At 36.0% G+C, this 16,897-nt stretch overlaps 1 protein-coding gene across 1 annotated transcript; it reads left to right on the forward strand.

Annotated features, from left to right (window-relative positions):
- The first annotated feature begins 63 nt into the window (after positions 1–63).
- On the forward strand, positions 64–10,385 carry EIF3K (eukaryotic translation initiation factor 3K). Its single transcript, XM_010275603.3, has 8 exons — positions 64–303; positions 3,654–3,710; positions 3,887–3,937; positions 4,093–4,155; positions 5,998–6,048; positions 6,145–6,211; positions 9,092–9,174; positions 9,881–10,385. Exons 1-8 carry the CDS (start codon positions 181–183, stop codon positions 10,082–10,084), a joined length of 699 nt encoding a protein of 232 aa, XP_010273905.1. The 5' UTR covers positions 64–180; the 3' UTR covers positions 10,085–10,385.
- Positions 10,386–16,897: the final 6,512 nt, after the last annotated feature.

Raw genomic sequence — 16,897 nt, forward strand, 5'->3', positions numbered from 1 at the left:
TATCCAAAAGAAAGGTGTTTTGTGTAATTTTCAGATTTGAAGTCTTCCTGTAAGTTTCTTTGTTGCCCTAGCCTCTAAACCCTTCACCATCTCACCTCTTTCTCTCTCTCGAACAGTTGAAGGAGGCTTTCTACATCCGAAGCATAAGCAAAGTTTTCTGCTTCTCATTCGTGAAATACAATGGGAAGAGAACGAGAAGCTCCAAAGCAGCAGCAGGTCTCGTATACGGTGGAACAACTCGTCGCCCTGAACCCGTACAATCCTGACATTCTTCCTGATCTCGAAAACTTTGTGAACGAGCAGGTGACTTCCTGACACTAGACCTAGAAATTGAGAGCTTATTGCAACATCAGGTTCCATCATGCATTATAGTTCTTTAGTTTTTCGTCAGTTTCTCAGTTAATAAATCGCTGAAAAGACAAAGAATAGAAATCATACAGGAATAGGATAAAAAATAAAGGTTAGGTGGAGTCTGATTGATTGGGGGTGATGAACATTGAGTTGAGATTGATATTCTTCTATCATATTGCTTTTTTTTTTCAAACCTTTGGTGGGTTTAATCTTCTGGTATGTCATCGTAAATAGAAAGAAATTCTGTTCGCTGTAGACTGATGGGTTTATGTTGTTTGTTTAAGAAATAATAAATGTGTCAATTCAACGTTTTTTATGTGGATTCTGGCTTGTTTGTCTACAGAGGCTGTAGTAGTAGAATTCCTATAGCACTAGGAAAAACTACAAGCTTTCACTTAAATACAGAAAAAAAACTTTGTCAGAGGTAGAAATTGCTTCACCTAAATAACCGTTCTCCAAGGTACGTGATTTTTGGGATATGATGGAAAGGTTATCTAAGAAATTGGAAGATTGGAAGAGAAAAGCACATTCGTCCCGGGGTGTGGAGATTTTGTAATTTGCTTATGTGTTTCTTATAGGAAGGGAGAAGCTTTACTGTTTAGATAACTGGCTCTGTTCTTTCTCTAAGGAACAACAAAGGTTATGGAATTCAATGGTAAAGAAAATATTGAAATCAGTGCAAATGGCTGAAGTGTTGGTTCTACTGCAAGAGTTATTTCAGTTGACCATTGGAAATCAACTAATGCTGTAGTGACTTCATGTCAGACTCTGCAAGAGTTATTTCAGATTCTGCTTCTTTTGGGTGATAAATTTATATTTCGGGAGAATTTTGTTTTGTCAGACTCTGCTTCTTGTCACAGTTTAGGAATTAGCCATCTTTTCTCCTTCTCCTTTCTCCCCATGGTATTTCTTAGAACTTAGGTTTTCTGGAAATACAATACTCAGTTGAAGACCTGCTCCAATTCTAAGAGAAACTCAAAAATTGTTTTTTTTTAATTATTATTATTTTTTATTTTTTAGTTTTTCTTTCTTTCAAAAAATAAATGAAACAAACTTGGATTAATATCATATTCCGTTCCAAGACCCATATATCCGTTGGACTCGGATTTAAGTTTAACAGTCAGATTGGATTTGGATGTGTTTGGATCTGATTCGAGTCCAGCACAATTACAGCTCTGTTCCTAAACTCCAAATAGTTCCTGGTGAAAACTAACTGGTTGTGTCCTACTCTTGGAAATGTCTTTAATTGTGAGGTACACTGAAAATTAGTCCCTTTGATATGCTCCATTTCTGTTGTATGGCTTGGTCAGAAGCACCTCAAGTGTGTATCTCTTGTAAGGCTTATATTTAGACAATTAACCACTTGTTCTTTTGCTTTTGCTATTGAGAGTGAGGACCATTTCATACCTCTCTTTGGTTCTCAGCGGCAACATCTTGGTAACATTGATAGTTGTTTTTCATTTTTTTTGAGACAGGACTTTTTTCACCTCTCACTATGAGATGGAAGGCTATCTGCTGATGCTCTAGAATCTAGATACATTATTCTCAGGCTGACAAATGAGAGAATGCAGGTTCAAGTCTGAGAGTGGCATTCTTATGAAAAATATACCGAACATAGTAATATTAGGTTTGCATCCATCCACCCATCCCAAGACCCTGGATAGCTACAACTAACACTGGGTAATGTCCCAATGGAAGTTGGGAAGACAGGAAGGCCTGATTATTCTCCAATTAACAGTAGTTCATTCTAGTTTTTGTTTTAATTTCTATCAGGATTGCTCACTGGATTTGGACTAGAAAGGATGTCTGGGGCTTTTTCTTCATGCAATAGATAGGGGATGGGGGAGATGGTTCCACAATCCACATAGTAAGTTCATGCTGAGTAGACAAGTTAGAGTAATAGAGCTGGTCTCCTCTTCCAAAGAGTAGTCAACTGTAATTTAGATGTCTTTTCAATTGACAACCTGGAATATTCAGGGATTGGAAGAGTGTTAAGAGGTTAGAATGGGGGAGGTTACTGTTGTTTACTAGGGGCTAATTGAAATACAAGTTAGTGACAGAAAAAGCCATGTAAGAGTAGAATATTCTGCCATCAAAGAATTGGATGTGCTGAGGGTGTAGTCGGTTATTGTGTCAATCTAACACACTGAAGGTCTCCGGTTCGAGTCCAGGTGACACCAATGATTCAATGTTCGAAAAGAAATAAAGAAAAAAAAAAGAATCGGATATGCTATTTTCTTACAAGAACCATGAAGGAGGTTATTGGTTAGTTCTGAGCATCAATCCTTCAGCAAATTTGGGTTATATGGATGGAGCATTCAAAGGAAGGTTCTGTTATTTATAGAAGAAAGAAATACAAAGAGGTTGGTTCAATGAAAAAAGTAATATGGTTCATCTTTCTAATCATGATGATGCATAAACTACTGCAAATAATGGTTGTTTATTTTGTTCATGAGATTTTTTTTGGTATGTTATAGAAGTTGCTTAGAAAATAAATATGAATGTATGGAACTTTTTTCTAGGTATTTAGGCATTTAGAAAAGCTTCTCATCAGAAATTGAACATTGTGTAAGGATAAAATGTTGTCTAATTTGTTGTTGCTTTAATTTTTTCAACACATTTAGGCAGCTTGCATTTTCTAAATGAAATGCTTGATCTTCTATGTTCTATAGGGTATGTGTGTTGCATAGCATTTTCCTGATCATTTTGCTTGATGGCCAAACAATTATGTAAAAAAAAAATCTTTCTTTTCTGGCTTAAACATGGCTTAGTGGGCGATATCCCAAACTTCCATGTTAGAATTTTGCAAGTCTCAATGGGTTGTAAGTTAAATAATCTAAAAATATTGCCTATAGTTTCAATGCAACTCTTACTATAATTTTGGATCTTCAACAGCTTTGACAAGGAAATGGGGGTTGTGTAGGTCACCACTCACTAGGTTGTATGCTAATTTTAATTAGATGTCATTTCTAAAACAAGTATGAAATCAAATTGGCTCGAGTGGCAGAAAATTACAGCGAACATTTTCTGTTTATTTGTAGTTATCCTAGTAACAAGATATAGCTGGTTTGAACCATGACATTACAGGAACAAGCAGGCCTTATGAAAGACCACATATTATTTGCTTATAATTTGTCAATAGTGCACCTATTATGAATTGCTTATATTGCCTTAGCTTGAAATTAATAGCTCTCACTTGATTCTTTGCCTGTTATTTATTTATGTCTTCTAGTTCCTAGATATGCATGTTCTAACTAGCATTCTTACAACTTTTAACTCGGGTAATTTATCATGCCAACTAGGTTTCATCACAAACATACAGTTTAGATGCAAACCTTTGCCTTCTTCGGCTCTATCAGGTCAGATATGTCTTTTACTCTCTCTCTCTCTCACTCACACACAGACATATATATTCATTCACTTGCATGCTTACATGCATGTCCTTGCACACCCTCATATTTAATGTAGTTGATAAAAGGGATGTAACATTTGTATCATTTCTATCTTCTGATCTGGTTTTTTTTTTTTTTTGCAGTTTGAGCCAGAGAGGATGAGTACCCAGATTGTTGCTCGCATTTTGGTTAAGGTTTGCGAAATCTATTCATAAGAACTTGATAAGTTTTCTACCTATTTTCTGCAACCAAAATTTATTGCTGCTTTGTCTCCTAAGGAGGCGCTCATGTCAATGCTAGCTAAGTTTGTTTGCAATGTCATTTTTTTTCTTCTTTCAATTGTGGGCAGGCTCTTATGGCAATGCCAGCTCCAGATTTCAGCCTTTGTCTATTTTTAATCCCAGAAAGAGTGGTACACTTTCTTTCTTCCCCTTTTATCATTCAGCAATCAGCATGCCATTAGCTGATTCATTATTCATATTAGGTGTATGCATGCTTATCTGTTAAGAAAAAGGACATGTATTGTACATGTGCCTTCCTGTTTCTGTTGTTGCTTCTTTTTCCTGGCTTCTTGGTATCTTAAAATCTCAGGTTCTTAAAGCCAGATTTGATGTATGATACGAAAATTATATTAAACCGTGTAACATCTTCCCCCAATTTTGTACAAAAGTTAGTGTTGGATACTGACACCCATTAATGGCTTTTATGGCAACATTTATCTCGCCTTTGAAATTAGCAAATAATGATAAACCGATAAATGGTTCATGGCAATACAATTAGAAAGCCTCTGAATTTTCAATTAAGGGGTTTTGAAGGATCATCCGCCTCCAAGAAGCTGATGTAAAGTGGATGTAGTGAATCTTTTTCCTTCCCTTAAATACTCAATTGATTTTCAACTTTTTTTCTACTTTTTCCTCTTAAAATTGTTCTGCAACTGAACTCAACTCAATTTAGCCAGTCAGCCTTAATTACAACTATTTGGGTTTGGCTACACAAATCCTACCCTGCCATTGTGCTCTATCAAGAACCACATTTTTTGTAAATAGTGGCTTCGCACTGGAAGTATTAGGGTAATATTTGTAACCCCACCCCACCCCACATACACACAACAAGCAGAATTTCCATGGCTGCAGCCTCAGTAATCCTGGTGAACCAGGAATAAGGGGTTCTTTCAGAGACAACAACAAGGACATCAAATTGGTGTTTTCTGGGCTAATAGGATTAGGGAACTCCATAAGAACAGAACTACAAACTACACTTCAGGGACTAAAATTGGCAACCTCTTCTGGTTTCCAGGAACTGGTTGCAGAGGAGGATTCCAAGACTATTATATGGCTGAAAAGCCTGAAATACGAAATGGTTGGACCATGGAATTGTAGAAACCAAATTAGAAAAACAGGACTTTTGGTGGTTGGATTGCATGCATCTTTCTCATGGGTGCCAACAATGTGCTGACAGACTTGCTGATTCATTAGTTCACGAGGGTGTTAGCAGATAGGCAATGGTGTAGAGTGAATATCCTTTACAGTAAAAACAAACATTATTTTGCATTTGGAGGGGCTCTACTAGATGGGAGCAATATCAACCTGTTTCATATGCAATGATTTGTCAAATGCATAAATGCATATATATAGTGTGAAGTGTAAATACACAGTGTATTTACATAACGGTAAAACCTTGGGCTGGCAAGTGTGAAAACACAGCTTTGTGTCTGAGCGCAGCCATTTAATGCAAAAAAACTGCCACAGATTAGGATCGTACCTAGTCTGCCCCTTCCAAGACCCCACTTAGCTGGGACCAACATGGTGTCTTGGCCTAGTGTAAATACACACTGCACATTCTGATATAATTAAGAGAACTTTTTTGTTTGCTGGCAAATAATGTTTCTGTCATATTTTTAATCCTTGGGTTATTTTTTACCACTAAAGACTACGTTTTGTTTGGTCTTCCTCTTGCAATATTATAGTCTTCTATTTAAACCAAATCACTCCTCATTGTTGCAGTCATTGCTTGTATGTGCATATGGATAAACCATCCTAGTTGACTTTCCCTTGTCTTGTCAGTTCTTACTAATTGAAGCTACTCCCAAGTCCTCTTTATATTTTTGTTTCTGATTCGGCCCTTTCTAGTCTTACCATTCATCAATTTCAAATCATCTCAGTCACACTCATACCGATTCCTCTTAATTTTTTTTTAGATTTGAATTATACATGCACTGTAATGTGATATATTTATTTTCTGTTTCAATTGTCAGCAAATGGAGGAGCAGTTCAAGACACTGATTGTTCTCTCACACTACCTAGAGGTATGTTTTTATTGTTTCTACTTTCTCCATGACTTGCACAATTGCACATTCATGAAATGGGCTGTCATATTCTTACATTTCTTTTTTGTTCTCCAGACAGCGAGGTTCTGTCAGTTCTGGGGCGAGGCTGCAAAGAATCACAACATACTTGAAGTTGTGCCAGGTAACAATGCTATATCTGTAAGCTTGTCCCAAGTTATCCCTTATATATATGTATTCAACTTTTGCTGCTAGTTCCTTCAATTTTGTAGACATGGTTTCCTGTTGAGGATCTGATGAAATAGATTGAAAACCACGGCTGGTTTGAAAATTCTTTGTGTAGGAGTTTGTGACTAGGAAAAGAGCTTTATCTTGGGTTGTTTTAGTAATTTAGCTAATCACATAAATTGGTTAGATCATTTGAAAGTGCTTTTTTTGTGTTTTGCTGTAACTAGCTCAATTACTAGGCAGTTCAAATATATGCTGTCCTCAAGGAACAAATGAATAGGCAAGTTGCTAGGACAAATGGAAGGGCCGAAGGGGTATTATTTTATAACCAGGTGATCTAGATTGGGAATGGTGCAGCAGCAAGAGAAAGTGAAACAAATTATTAGGATGATCCTCTCCCAACAACAAACCATCACAACATGTTCCAACATGATCTGTGTCTGCAAGGGCTGTACACAGGTCGGTTTGGTTTGGTTGCACACAATTTTGTCAACTGAACTGAACATCTTGGGTTGAATGTTATGCCAACTGAAACCGACCGAAATAGAACAAAAGCTGATGTATAATAGGAACTCTTGGATTGTCAGTTTGATCAGTTATACTGAACCAAGAACTCCTTGTTCATGATTTGATCATTTGATTTGGGCCCACGACCCTAGAAAATTGATCCATTCAAACACCTTTATTTAGAGTAAAAAGTTGACCCTATATTTTATTAGTTTAGATAGAGACCAGAGAGAACAGTCAGTACGGTCCTAAAAAACTAATATTATTGTTTTATTATTATTTATTGTTTAAATATTAGTTGTTCTCTCCTGTAAGCTTCTTGAAGCTGAATTTTGATGGTAGTAGTCTTGGTAATCCAGGCCGATCAGGGGTAGGAGGGGTACTAAGGAATGTGTCTGGGAATGTGGTTCTTATTTACTTGGGCCCCATAGGACTTGGAAACTCTACTAGGGTGGAACTTCTAGCTGCTATCCAGGGAGTACAACTAGCAGTGCAGGTAGGTTTGGAACAATTGCTAATAGAAGGGGACTCCAAAGTGGTAGTAGGTTGGCTACAAAACCCGGATTCTATTGTGTGGTGCTTTAAGAATGAAATTAAAAAATTCAATTGGCTGATAAGGAGTTTGACAGTGAGAGTACAATGGGTGGGGAGATCAGCAAACGCTATGGTTGATGGTCTTGCAAAGAGCAAGGGTTAAATAGGGAAAGATTGTATTGGGCTCAACTGTAAACTGAATCTGTTTTCTGTTTTCTACTTCTTGCTTTTTTCCTGATGTTAGGTGAGGTCGCAGCTCGCGCCTCTCCTTGGGAGCTTGTAACTGCTTTATTCTTCTATTAATGAAATCTTAATTTACTAATAAAAAATAGGGAAAATTCCCGATGAGTACCCTGTACTTTGGCTCAAGTGACAATTTGTCCCCGAACTTTAAAATGCGGCAATCCAGTACCCGAACTTTCAAATTGGTCCCCGATCAGTACCAATATTTTCCCTAAAAATATTGGTTGTTCTCTCTTGAAAGTCAGTACCAATATTTTCCCTAAAGCTAAATCAAGAATGGAGATAAAAGAGAGAAAAATTAATAGGTCCATATAGAGATAATAACTATGCCTAGGGGCCAGGGGTCAGACCTACACACCTGTCAATTTTCACTTCACCTGTACATCGTACCATGCCTATGGGCTATGGTTACAATCGATCAGTTAGCGGGATATATCCCATTAATGTATACTTGGTTCGGTTTGGTTCAGGTTTACTTTGGTTTACAAACTTATAACCCACAACCGAATCGATCAGTTGGGTTATGTTTATTTTTAAATCAAAAACTGACTGACCTATTTGAGAACTGACCATATCGGATTGAGTTGGGTTGATATAGTCAGTTTGGTCGGTTTTGTCATTATTGTTTGAACAGCCCTAGTGTCTGCACATCTAAGCATGGTGGCCCCAGTTTTATGGTGAGATATGTGGAGACAGATAAGTTGGAACTGTGTTGGGACAATTTCTGTTGGGAGGAGATCCCAGCTTTGGAATCAGCCCCAGATTGGATATTAAACAGGAGAATTATGTGGGTGTTATGGGGAGAAATGTCCTTAGCACTAAGGCTTCTTGACTGGTGACCAGATATACTGACAAGAGTTTCTTAAGAAAATGTTTAAACTAGTTACAATGAGTAAAAATCCACCTTATATTACCCAAACCCTACTAAGGAAAAAACCCCTAACTAGTCAGTTCTTTTAATCACTCTAGTTATTTAGATTGACCTATAAATTCTTTAATCAACATAAATAACAATTACTCAGAGAAGGTAAGAGGAGAACCAAAGTATATTTGGTTTTGCCACATTCCAATCATCTAGAGAGAAAAATTAAACATCTAAAGCTTGGCATTTGTAATCCTATTTTACCCCAGTCTGGTGTGCTTTTTTTGAATGTTGCAACATGCAAATGCTTTAACTTATAAATTCATATGATGTTGTGATTGCAGATGTTTCACAACATCTACAATCCCCTGTCTGGTGTGCTTATAGACTAGCAAGATTATGTTTGTTTTTGCTCCTCTGTGGACACCATGCTTTATGCTAACCAGTAAGGCTCAATTTGGAAAGAGTACAAATACAAATATGTACAGTACAAACACATACAAAATACAAGGTTTTGCACTCTACATATTTGTATTTGTACTCCTTCCAAACTGAACCTAACAAGTAAATGGCAAGCCTGTTATAATTTTATAACTTCCCCACTTTCCTCATTTTCCAGATGTCTTTGGAGCACTTTTTTTTCTGTCTTGGTTTGGCTATTACTGTTACTCACAAGAAAATATAATGCAGGTTTTGAGCAAGCAATCCAAGCTTATGCAATTCATGTCCTTTCTCTGACTTACCAAAAGGTTCCCAGACCTGTACTTGCGGAGGTACAATTCACTACCTTTTAACTTATTAATTTTCTTTGCTATGTTTGGCATGAGATGTCAATCAAATATAATTTTACCTGAGTAGTGGAAAGGGTTGCAAGACAAAGCAAAATGGTTGATAAATGGCTTGGATGAGTACTAGAAATTACATTGTCCTTAACCAGTATAAGAAGATGCTTTAGTGTGATAATTCATTTGATTGTTGTTGCTTTGCTGGTTGTTTCTTTATGTATAAAGGATTTTCGACATGAAGCATTAGGGTTTTCACCCACAGAAATAAGAAATAAGAATCTTGTCACGTTCTTTGTCAATGAGGTGTGTGTTACTTGTAATGTTGAGTCTGGATCCTCCAGTCCACTGACCACAGAATTGTTATATTCATCCAATGAAAATAAACGCACATCCAAAAAGATTGCTTTAGTATTTGTGTTTTGACTTACTAAATGCCCTTGCTGTTAGTTTGCAAAATGGGATGGAGGATTCTTAATCCATCACGACTGGTAAGTTTATGGTTTGTAAAGGACAGACATGAATTACGTGCAGGATGGATATGCACCCACATTAGTGAATTGTTCCTTGGTCATTTTGTAGTCTTTTATTCACCTCTTTTATCCACCTTGTTTTTCAACTATTGCATATGGACGTATATGGCGATTAAGTTTAAGATGGTGGAATTTCCTAACTGATTGAATCTCCCTCCTGACAGGCTATCAATATTGAAGGCCTCTCTTTGGACAAGTTCCTGGAGCACCAGGTGGCCAACTGCGGCTGGGTTCTGGAGAAGGGGCAAGGCCGAGGTCAGCTCATTGTCCTTCCTCGCAATGAGTTCAACCATCCAGAGCTCAAGAAAAGCACAGCCGACAGCATCCCATTAGAGCATATTACCCGAATCCTCCCCATACTTGGCTAATTTTCTGGCCAGAGGTTGAACAAAATGTTCACATTTACATTTTTGTTTTCTTCGTGTTTCCAATGGAAAATTCAAGACTGACGCAAATTGCTCCACCTGAATCTCTGATTATGTTGCAACTCTTGCGTTAAATCTAGTTTATATTTTATATCTACTTGTAGTTGATTCATCAATGATGGGGGACTACTGATTCTTATTTTATGTTGTAAACTAGAAAGACTTCAGTTCTGAAACCTGTTTGCACTGCTACCTGGTTCGAATTTTATACCATTGAAAAGAAACTGTTGTTAACTTGTTATAACCAATTTTTTACGAGAACCAACAATTTGAGAACTAAAGACAATGTTGTCAGATTCGGATTGGAGCCATTGATTTGTGGAGGGCGGATTCAGTCCTCACAAAATTGTGTTCTCACAGCCCTTTACAGCCGTGCATTGGGAACATGTATCTTTTCATTCATGGGGAGATGTTCCCAATGCACGGCCCTTTTCATGGGGAGATGTATCTTTTCATGTATCTTTTCATTGATGGTTTCATGGGCTGAACGAACCACAAATCACTATAAATATGTAGTTCTTTTCATATATATATATATATATATATATATATATATATATGTGTATATAGTTTATAGTGTAGTAGGATATACACTGAAAATTGTTAGAAAATGGAACTAAAATAATGTATGGGTAAATAAAATCATATAAATCTCATCATACTAAAAATGATTAATTTTAATTATCATATAAGTATTTTTCTTTCTTTCTAACTATTTTTTGTATGATAGATAGCGGAAATTCATCCGGCTGTTTAAAATGTTGACAGTTAATGCAGGTTCTTTCTTAATAAGTGTAATATAGCACAGTAGCAATGGTTATAGTCTTTATTGTTTAGCAATGACTTCAATTCTAGCAAATGGCATGCCGCATGGCTTTTTTTTAAGAAGAATTGTTTGAATTTAAATTAGTAGACCTGGAAGTGTGTCAATACGGTGATAATTATTATCAGGGGAATTAATTGGGTCCTTTAATGGGAAGTAGAGCGAGTTAATGAGTTTGTATTTAATACATAAAAAAAAATCAAATTAAGAGTTAAAGGGGTGACAACAATGGACCAATACTCATATATCCATGGATTTGATGTTTTATAGGGTAGAATCCCAGAAATTAATGAGTTTGTATGAAATATATAAAAATAAAATAAAAAAATAAGAGTTAATGGGGTGACAACGATGGACCAATAGTCAGTTAGTCACTATATATCCATGGATTGGATGTTTATAGGGTAGAATCCCAGAAAAATTATGTCATTCCACCTCTGCCACATACCACTTTGGCATATTTTCGATAGTTTAAACATTGTTTTATAAGTTTTAACTTTTCACTGCATTTGGGAGTAATTCTCCAATTTTTAAACATTGTTTTATAAGTTTTAACAAGCCCACCCAAGTAAATTTCTAAACATAGAAGTGAAAGTGAAATTGTTGAATCTGTGATTAATTTTCTACTTTTTCTTTCTTTTTCTTTGGGAGTGGGAGATAAGAATAAATCATCTTAAGGGAATCTATTTGATTTTGTTGGATTTGAATTCTATTATTGTAATATCTTATGATGTATTCTCAGATTTTTCTTATTTATAATAAGGAAATCTCTTTTTTCAAATGATCAGAATGATGGAATGCAGTGGGGTTTTCAATCTATAAGCTTTTCGTTTTTACAATATGGGTTTGGCTTCCTATTTACTCCATAATATATTTCCAATTCCAATTCCAACACAATCCATTGACTTTTTGGATTGAACTCCGGTAAATCAGCCCAAGATGCCTTTCTAAACAATACATCACATAAGCATTATAGATAAAATAAGCCATAAATAGATAAACAAAAAATGTGGTATCATTCTAATTAAACCCATCTATAAAGATTACATAACATCGCCCTCACCTTAGTAGGAATGGTAACAGGGTGGGGTGGGGTGGGGCCGGGTTTTGCCTGTTTCATACCCGACCCTGAATTCAAATTCCCCACCCCAAACACCGATAGGACTAAAAATCCTAACCTCATCCCTGTCCCCGTGGGGAATGGGGATCTCCGACTTTGCCCCACCCTGCCCCGATCATTCTTGTATATTTATTGATTTATTATTTATTATTTTTTTTTGAAACCTACCTAAAACTACTTTATATTATATAATATAGTGTAATATAATATATATATATATATATATATATTATATTTAATAATATAGGTGGGGTAGGGTGCACAAATATTGTCCCCTCCTCTTGGGTTTTCCCAAACCCTGATCAGTGGTAAAAAAAAAAAAACCCGCCCCCAATCAGGTCCATGCAGATGGGTGAAATTGCCATCTCTATACCTTGGAAGATGAAATTGGATTAGTTGCGTAATGCTATCAACCAGAAATTGTGCACGTGAACTCTCTTTCTTCTTCCACCTCGTTGTTGTTGCTATGAACTCGGTTTACTCAGCTAAAGATTTATAGGCACCTCTGGCTCTGGTATTGCTTTTATTTATTGCACAAATGGCATTTCCATTCATAGACCAATATTTCATAACCGTTTCATCCAAACGTTCAAACACGTCTGCATTCAAGACAAGATACACATTGAATTGACTAAATCTTTGCTCTGTTGTTGAATTTCATTATAAATCTCCTTAGGTTTACATGAACCCTTTTCTTATCATTCTTGTATATATAATAAATTATCTATGATATCTCTCCAACATATTCAAACGTTATGGATGGAAGTGATAAAGATGGATTGCCCTCTCGAGTGCCAAATGTTGTAACTTTTCACATGATCTTCTTCTAAATGATTTGAATAGATTACTACTTGCCAAAAGAAAAAAAAAAAAAACTTATGGTGTTGGCTTCGAAATGCTAAGAGTGCTTTGTTGTTGTTTTTGAGATCCCGCTTCACAAATACCAAAATGTGAGGAGTAGAGTTGCGAATTGGAGCCTTTTGCACCATAAATTCTTAGTGAAATCAAATTCTTATGATTCTTCCTTGAGATCTTCGATGGGAATTTTGGGTTGGAAGGTGTCATCGCTTAACTAGCCAAGTAATTGTTTTTATTAAAAGTGGCTCTTGGAAATAAATAATTTGGCCCCTCCCCCTCGATTACACGATGGAATATTGATCTTCAATTCCCAATTAAGGCTACTAAAAGTAAAAGCATATGTGTCAAGTGGATTAATCGGTGTCTTCCTTCCTTCCTAAGGTATGGTTAAATTGAATCTAGACAAAACTCGGGCCTGGAGGAGGAGGGATGTGATAAGGGGCATAGAGGGTAAGTTTGCTGTTGTTTTTGCCTTCTATTATAATATGCTTATACTTGTATGAAAGTTGAAGCTTGTCTTCATGGCTTAAATCCTTGCTTTGAATCTTCTAATGGGATCCATTTGTTAGTTGAACGTGACAACTAAATTTTGGTGGACCTAATAAACAAACATAGTATTGTTCCTTGGGCTATCCACTATCAATTTCAGGAGATCTTTTCGTTGATGTCACCAGTGAATCTGAACGTGGCCATCACCCATGTGCATAAGGAAGCTAATATACCGGCAGAATTCCTTGGCTAATTAGAATATTGGTTTTAGGCTCCCGTGCTATTTTTATAGTTATTCTCCCAAATGCCAACTCAAACAAAGTTTCTAATTCAGGATGGTTACTTAGTTTTGCCGCCTCTTCCGTAGGAATGGCCATGGGACCCTGAACTCAAAAAATCCATTCCATCTACGCCTGTAAATGTTATTCTAAAATCCGAATTCGAATTTTAGATTTGATATAATCGAATCGAATATTCTATTGAATTTGGATATACATTAATCCGATCAGATAAATATCTGAACCGATTATATATATAATATAAAATAATATAATATTATATAAAGGTTAAAAAAAGAAAAAACAAAAAAATGAGAAATGAGTTCAGTCTTTTGAGTTTGAAGTTCAAACCTTACCTCTCTCTCAAGTTTCAACTTTCAAAGCCCTAAAACCCTAACCTTTCGTCACTCCCTTCGTCGTTGCCGGACGCCGTCCGAACAATCACCATCAATCCATCATCGGTCACCGCCCCTCATCATCCGAGCAACCACCCGCCCTTCGTTAGACGTCGTCGTCGCTCATCTAGTCATATTTTCTCTTACCTCCATCTCTCTTCTCTTAGAGTCTCAGTGAGATAGTGACCCATCGCCCAAGCAACCACCATCACCGACGATAGTGTTAGTGATAGCAGTCAAGCACCAATTACCGTCGACGACTAGTGCCGTCAATCCTCTGCCTCTTTTCTCAAGGTAATTAGATTTCTATAGATTTCATAGATTACAGATTGGTTTATTGATTTATTTATGAGCTAGATTTTTTAGCTCATTTTCGTATGCTATATTTCTAATGAGATAGAACATATTACAAATTTCTAATAGTGATTTAGATGATTTATTGGTTTTTTTGGTTTTTGGTTATGAGTTAGATTTTTCAGCTTTTTTCCCCTTCTTTGCAATCAATACCAATTTCAACTAATCGGTCAAATTCGAATCGAATCGAATATTTGATTTAATAATCGAAATCGAATTGATAAATTTGATATCCATCGAATATCGAATCGAATTTAAATATCAATATTTATAATCGATTTTAAATTCGAATCTAGTCAGATTCAATTCGAATTCGACCGCTTAGAGTCCTAACTCCATCCCCACCCCTATACCTCAACGGGGCTAGAAATCACAACAATGTAAGGAGCATAGAACTCTAAATTTCCCCACCCCGCCTAGTCCTACTTGCAAATTGATTTTTTTTTTCATTTTTTTTTGAAATTTACCTAAAACCATATTATATTACGTAATATAATATAATGTACTAAAGACACACACTTTTAGTCGAGGTGAGTTTCGATGCAAGGTTAACAAATACCATCCCTTGCTACGTCCCCAATCACCAAAGCTTCAAGTTTCCCTTAAACCCACCTGAACTCGATCATCGATAAAAAGCCCACCTTAATCAAGGTGGGGTGGGGTGGAGCCCACGGGAATGGGTCAAATTGCTATTTCTACCAAACCGATACTACTCATTTTTTCAATTCCCCGAACCAATACCACTGATTAACCAGTTTATCGGATTCTATTATTCAGTTTTTGGTTTTTTATATTTATAGCATATATTATTAAAAAATATAATATATAATAAATATTTAAATATTATAAATGTATAATATATTATATATCATAATATATATATATATATATATATCAATCCAGTTATTTGCTATTTTTTCTAAATTAATCGAAAACGGAATCATCCTTTAGGCTGAGTTTAGAAAGAGTACAAATGCAAATATGTAGAATGCAAAACCTTATATTTTGTATGTATTTGCATTTGTACTTCTTCCAAACTGAGCCATAGTTTTTAAAAAATGCCAAACCGGTTGTTTCAATTAATTACAATTTCAGTTCAGTTTTTTTTATTTTTTTTTTATGAGCACACCTAATGTAATGTGTATTTTGATTTTCTTTTTCATACAATGGGGTTGAGAGTGTTAAGGAGAGTTAATTTGTTCTTGGGCTTGGGGCAAGGCGGGCTATGTCTTACCCTTTTATCTACTCTTTTATGACGCATAGTAGTTGCCCCATACAGAGTAAAGTTTAGGGATAAAACAACGCATAGTAGTTGCCTTCAACAGATTTTGATTTGAATTCTCGTTATTATTACAAGAATAAACTTCTTAATGATAAATCAAATTTCAGCTCATTCAACCACCAAAAACCTTATAATTAACTGCTATAAAAAATATCATTACTTCATTAATCTTACAAATACATTGTCATAATGATGATTTGAGATTTAAGGTATAACCAAAATGAAGAATTAACCCATCATTTGATAGGAATAAAGAAGAGGAAATCATCTGCTACTTTAATGACCAAGAATTGAACCAATGAAAACATGGATATTTTGAGTTTTTTTTTTCAAATCTAAATAAACGAAATGTATGTATTATGCTAGCTTGTTTTTAAATTATTAAACAAAAGAGGGGGAGACTTCTCTGTGTATAGAGTCTCTTCTCTTCTCTCTAAGAGACTCTTCTTTGATAGACTCTTCTCTGAGTAGAGAGAGTCTCTATCTCTTGGTTTTTCCCCGATGTTTCTCCTCTCTTTTCTTTAAGAGAGTCATTGTCTCTGGGTTTCTAGAGGTTCCCTCTCTCTATTCTTTGAGAGAGTTTCCATCTTGGGGTGGCCCTCGGGTTCAGTCGCTCATTTTCTTCCCATTCTCTCCCTTTCTTCTTCAATTTCTTTTTCCCTTCTCCATTTCCCTCACTTCTCTCTCTTCTTCTTGATTAACTCGGTCCAATCTTCCACTCTCTTTTGTTTTTTCTCATTTTTTTCTTTTTTCTTTTTCCTTGTTCCTTGTTTTTTCGTCTATTCTTTTTTGCAGGGATTTTAGTATAGGAGGCAGAGTGTTGGGCGATGGCCTTAATCGCTACTTTGAATTTCACCGCTAGTGACTGTTTCCTTATTTTACTTTACCAACACTTACAATTCTGGGTGGATCCAGTTTCGATGTTAACAAATTCGACGATTACACTTCCGGGTGGTTAACATTCCAATTGGTTCCCGTTATAGCGGCAATAGTTCCGACAGTTTCAATTTCGGGTGGTTAAAGTTCCAATTGATTCCACTTTCAGTGATAATAGTTTTGGCAGTCTCAGTTCCGAGTTATTAAAATTCCAGTTGGTTCCACTTCTGGCAATAATAGTTCCAACGATTACTTTTTTCGGGTGGTTAAACTTCCAGTTG

Source organism: Nelumbo nucifera, chromosome 6, assembly GCF_055504915.1.
Source record: "Nelumbo nucifera cultivar China Antique chromosome 6, China Antique-T2T, whole genome shotgun sequence".
Taxonomy (NCBI): Eukaryota; Viridiplantae; Streptophyta; class Magnoliopsida; order Proteales; family Nelumbonaceae; genus Nelumbo; species Nelumbo nucifera.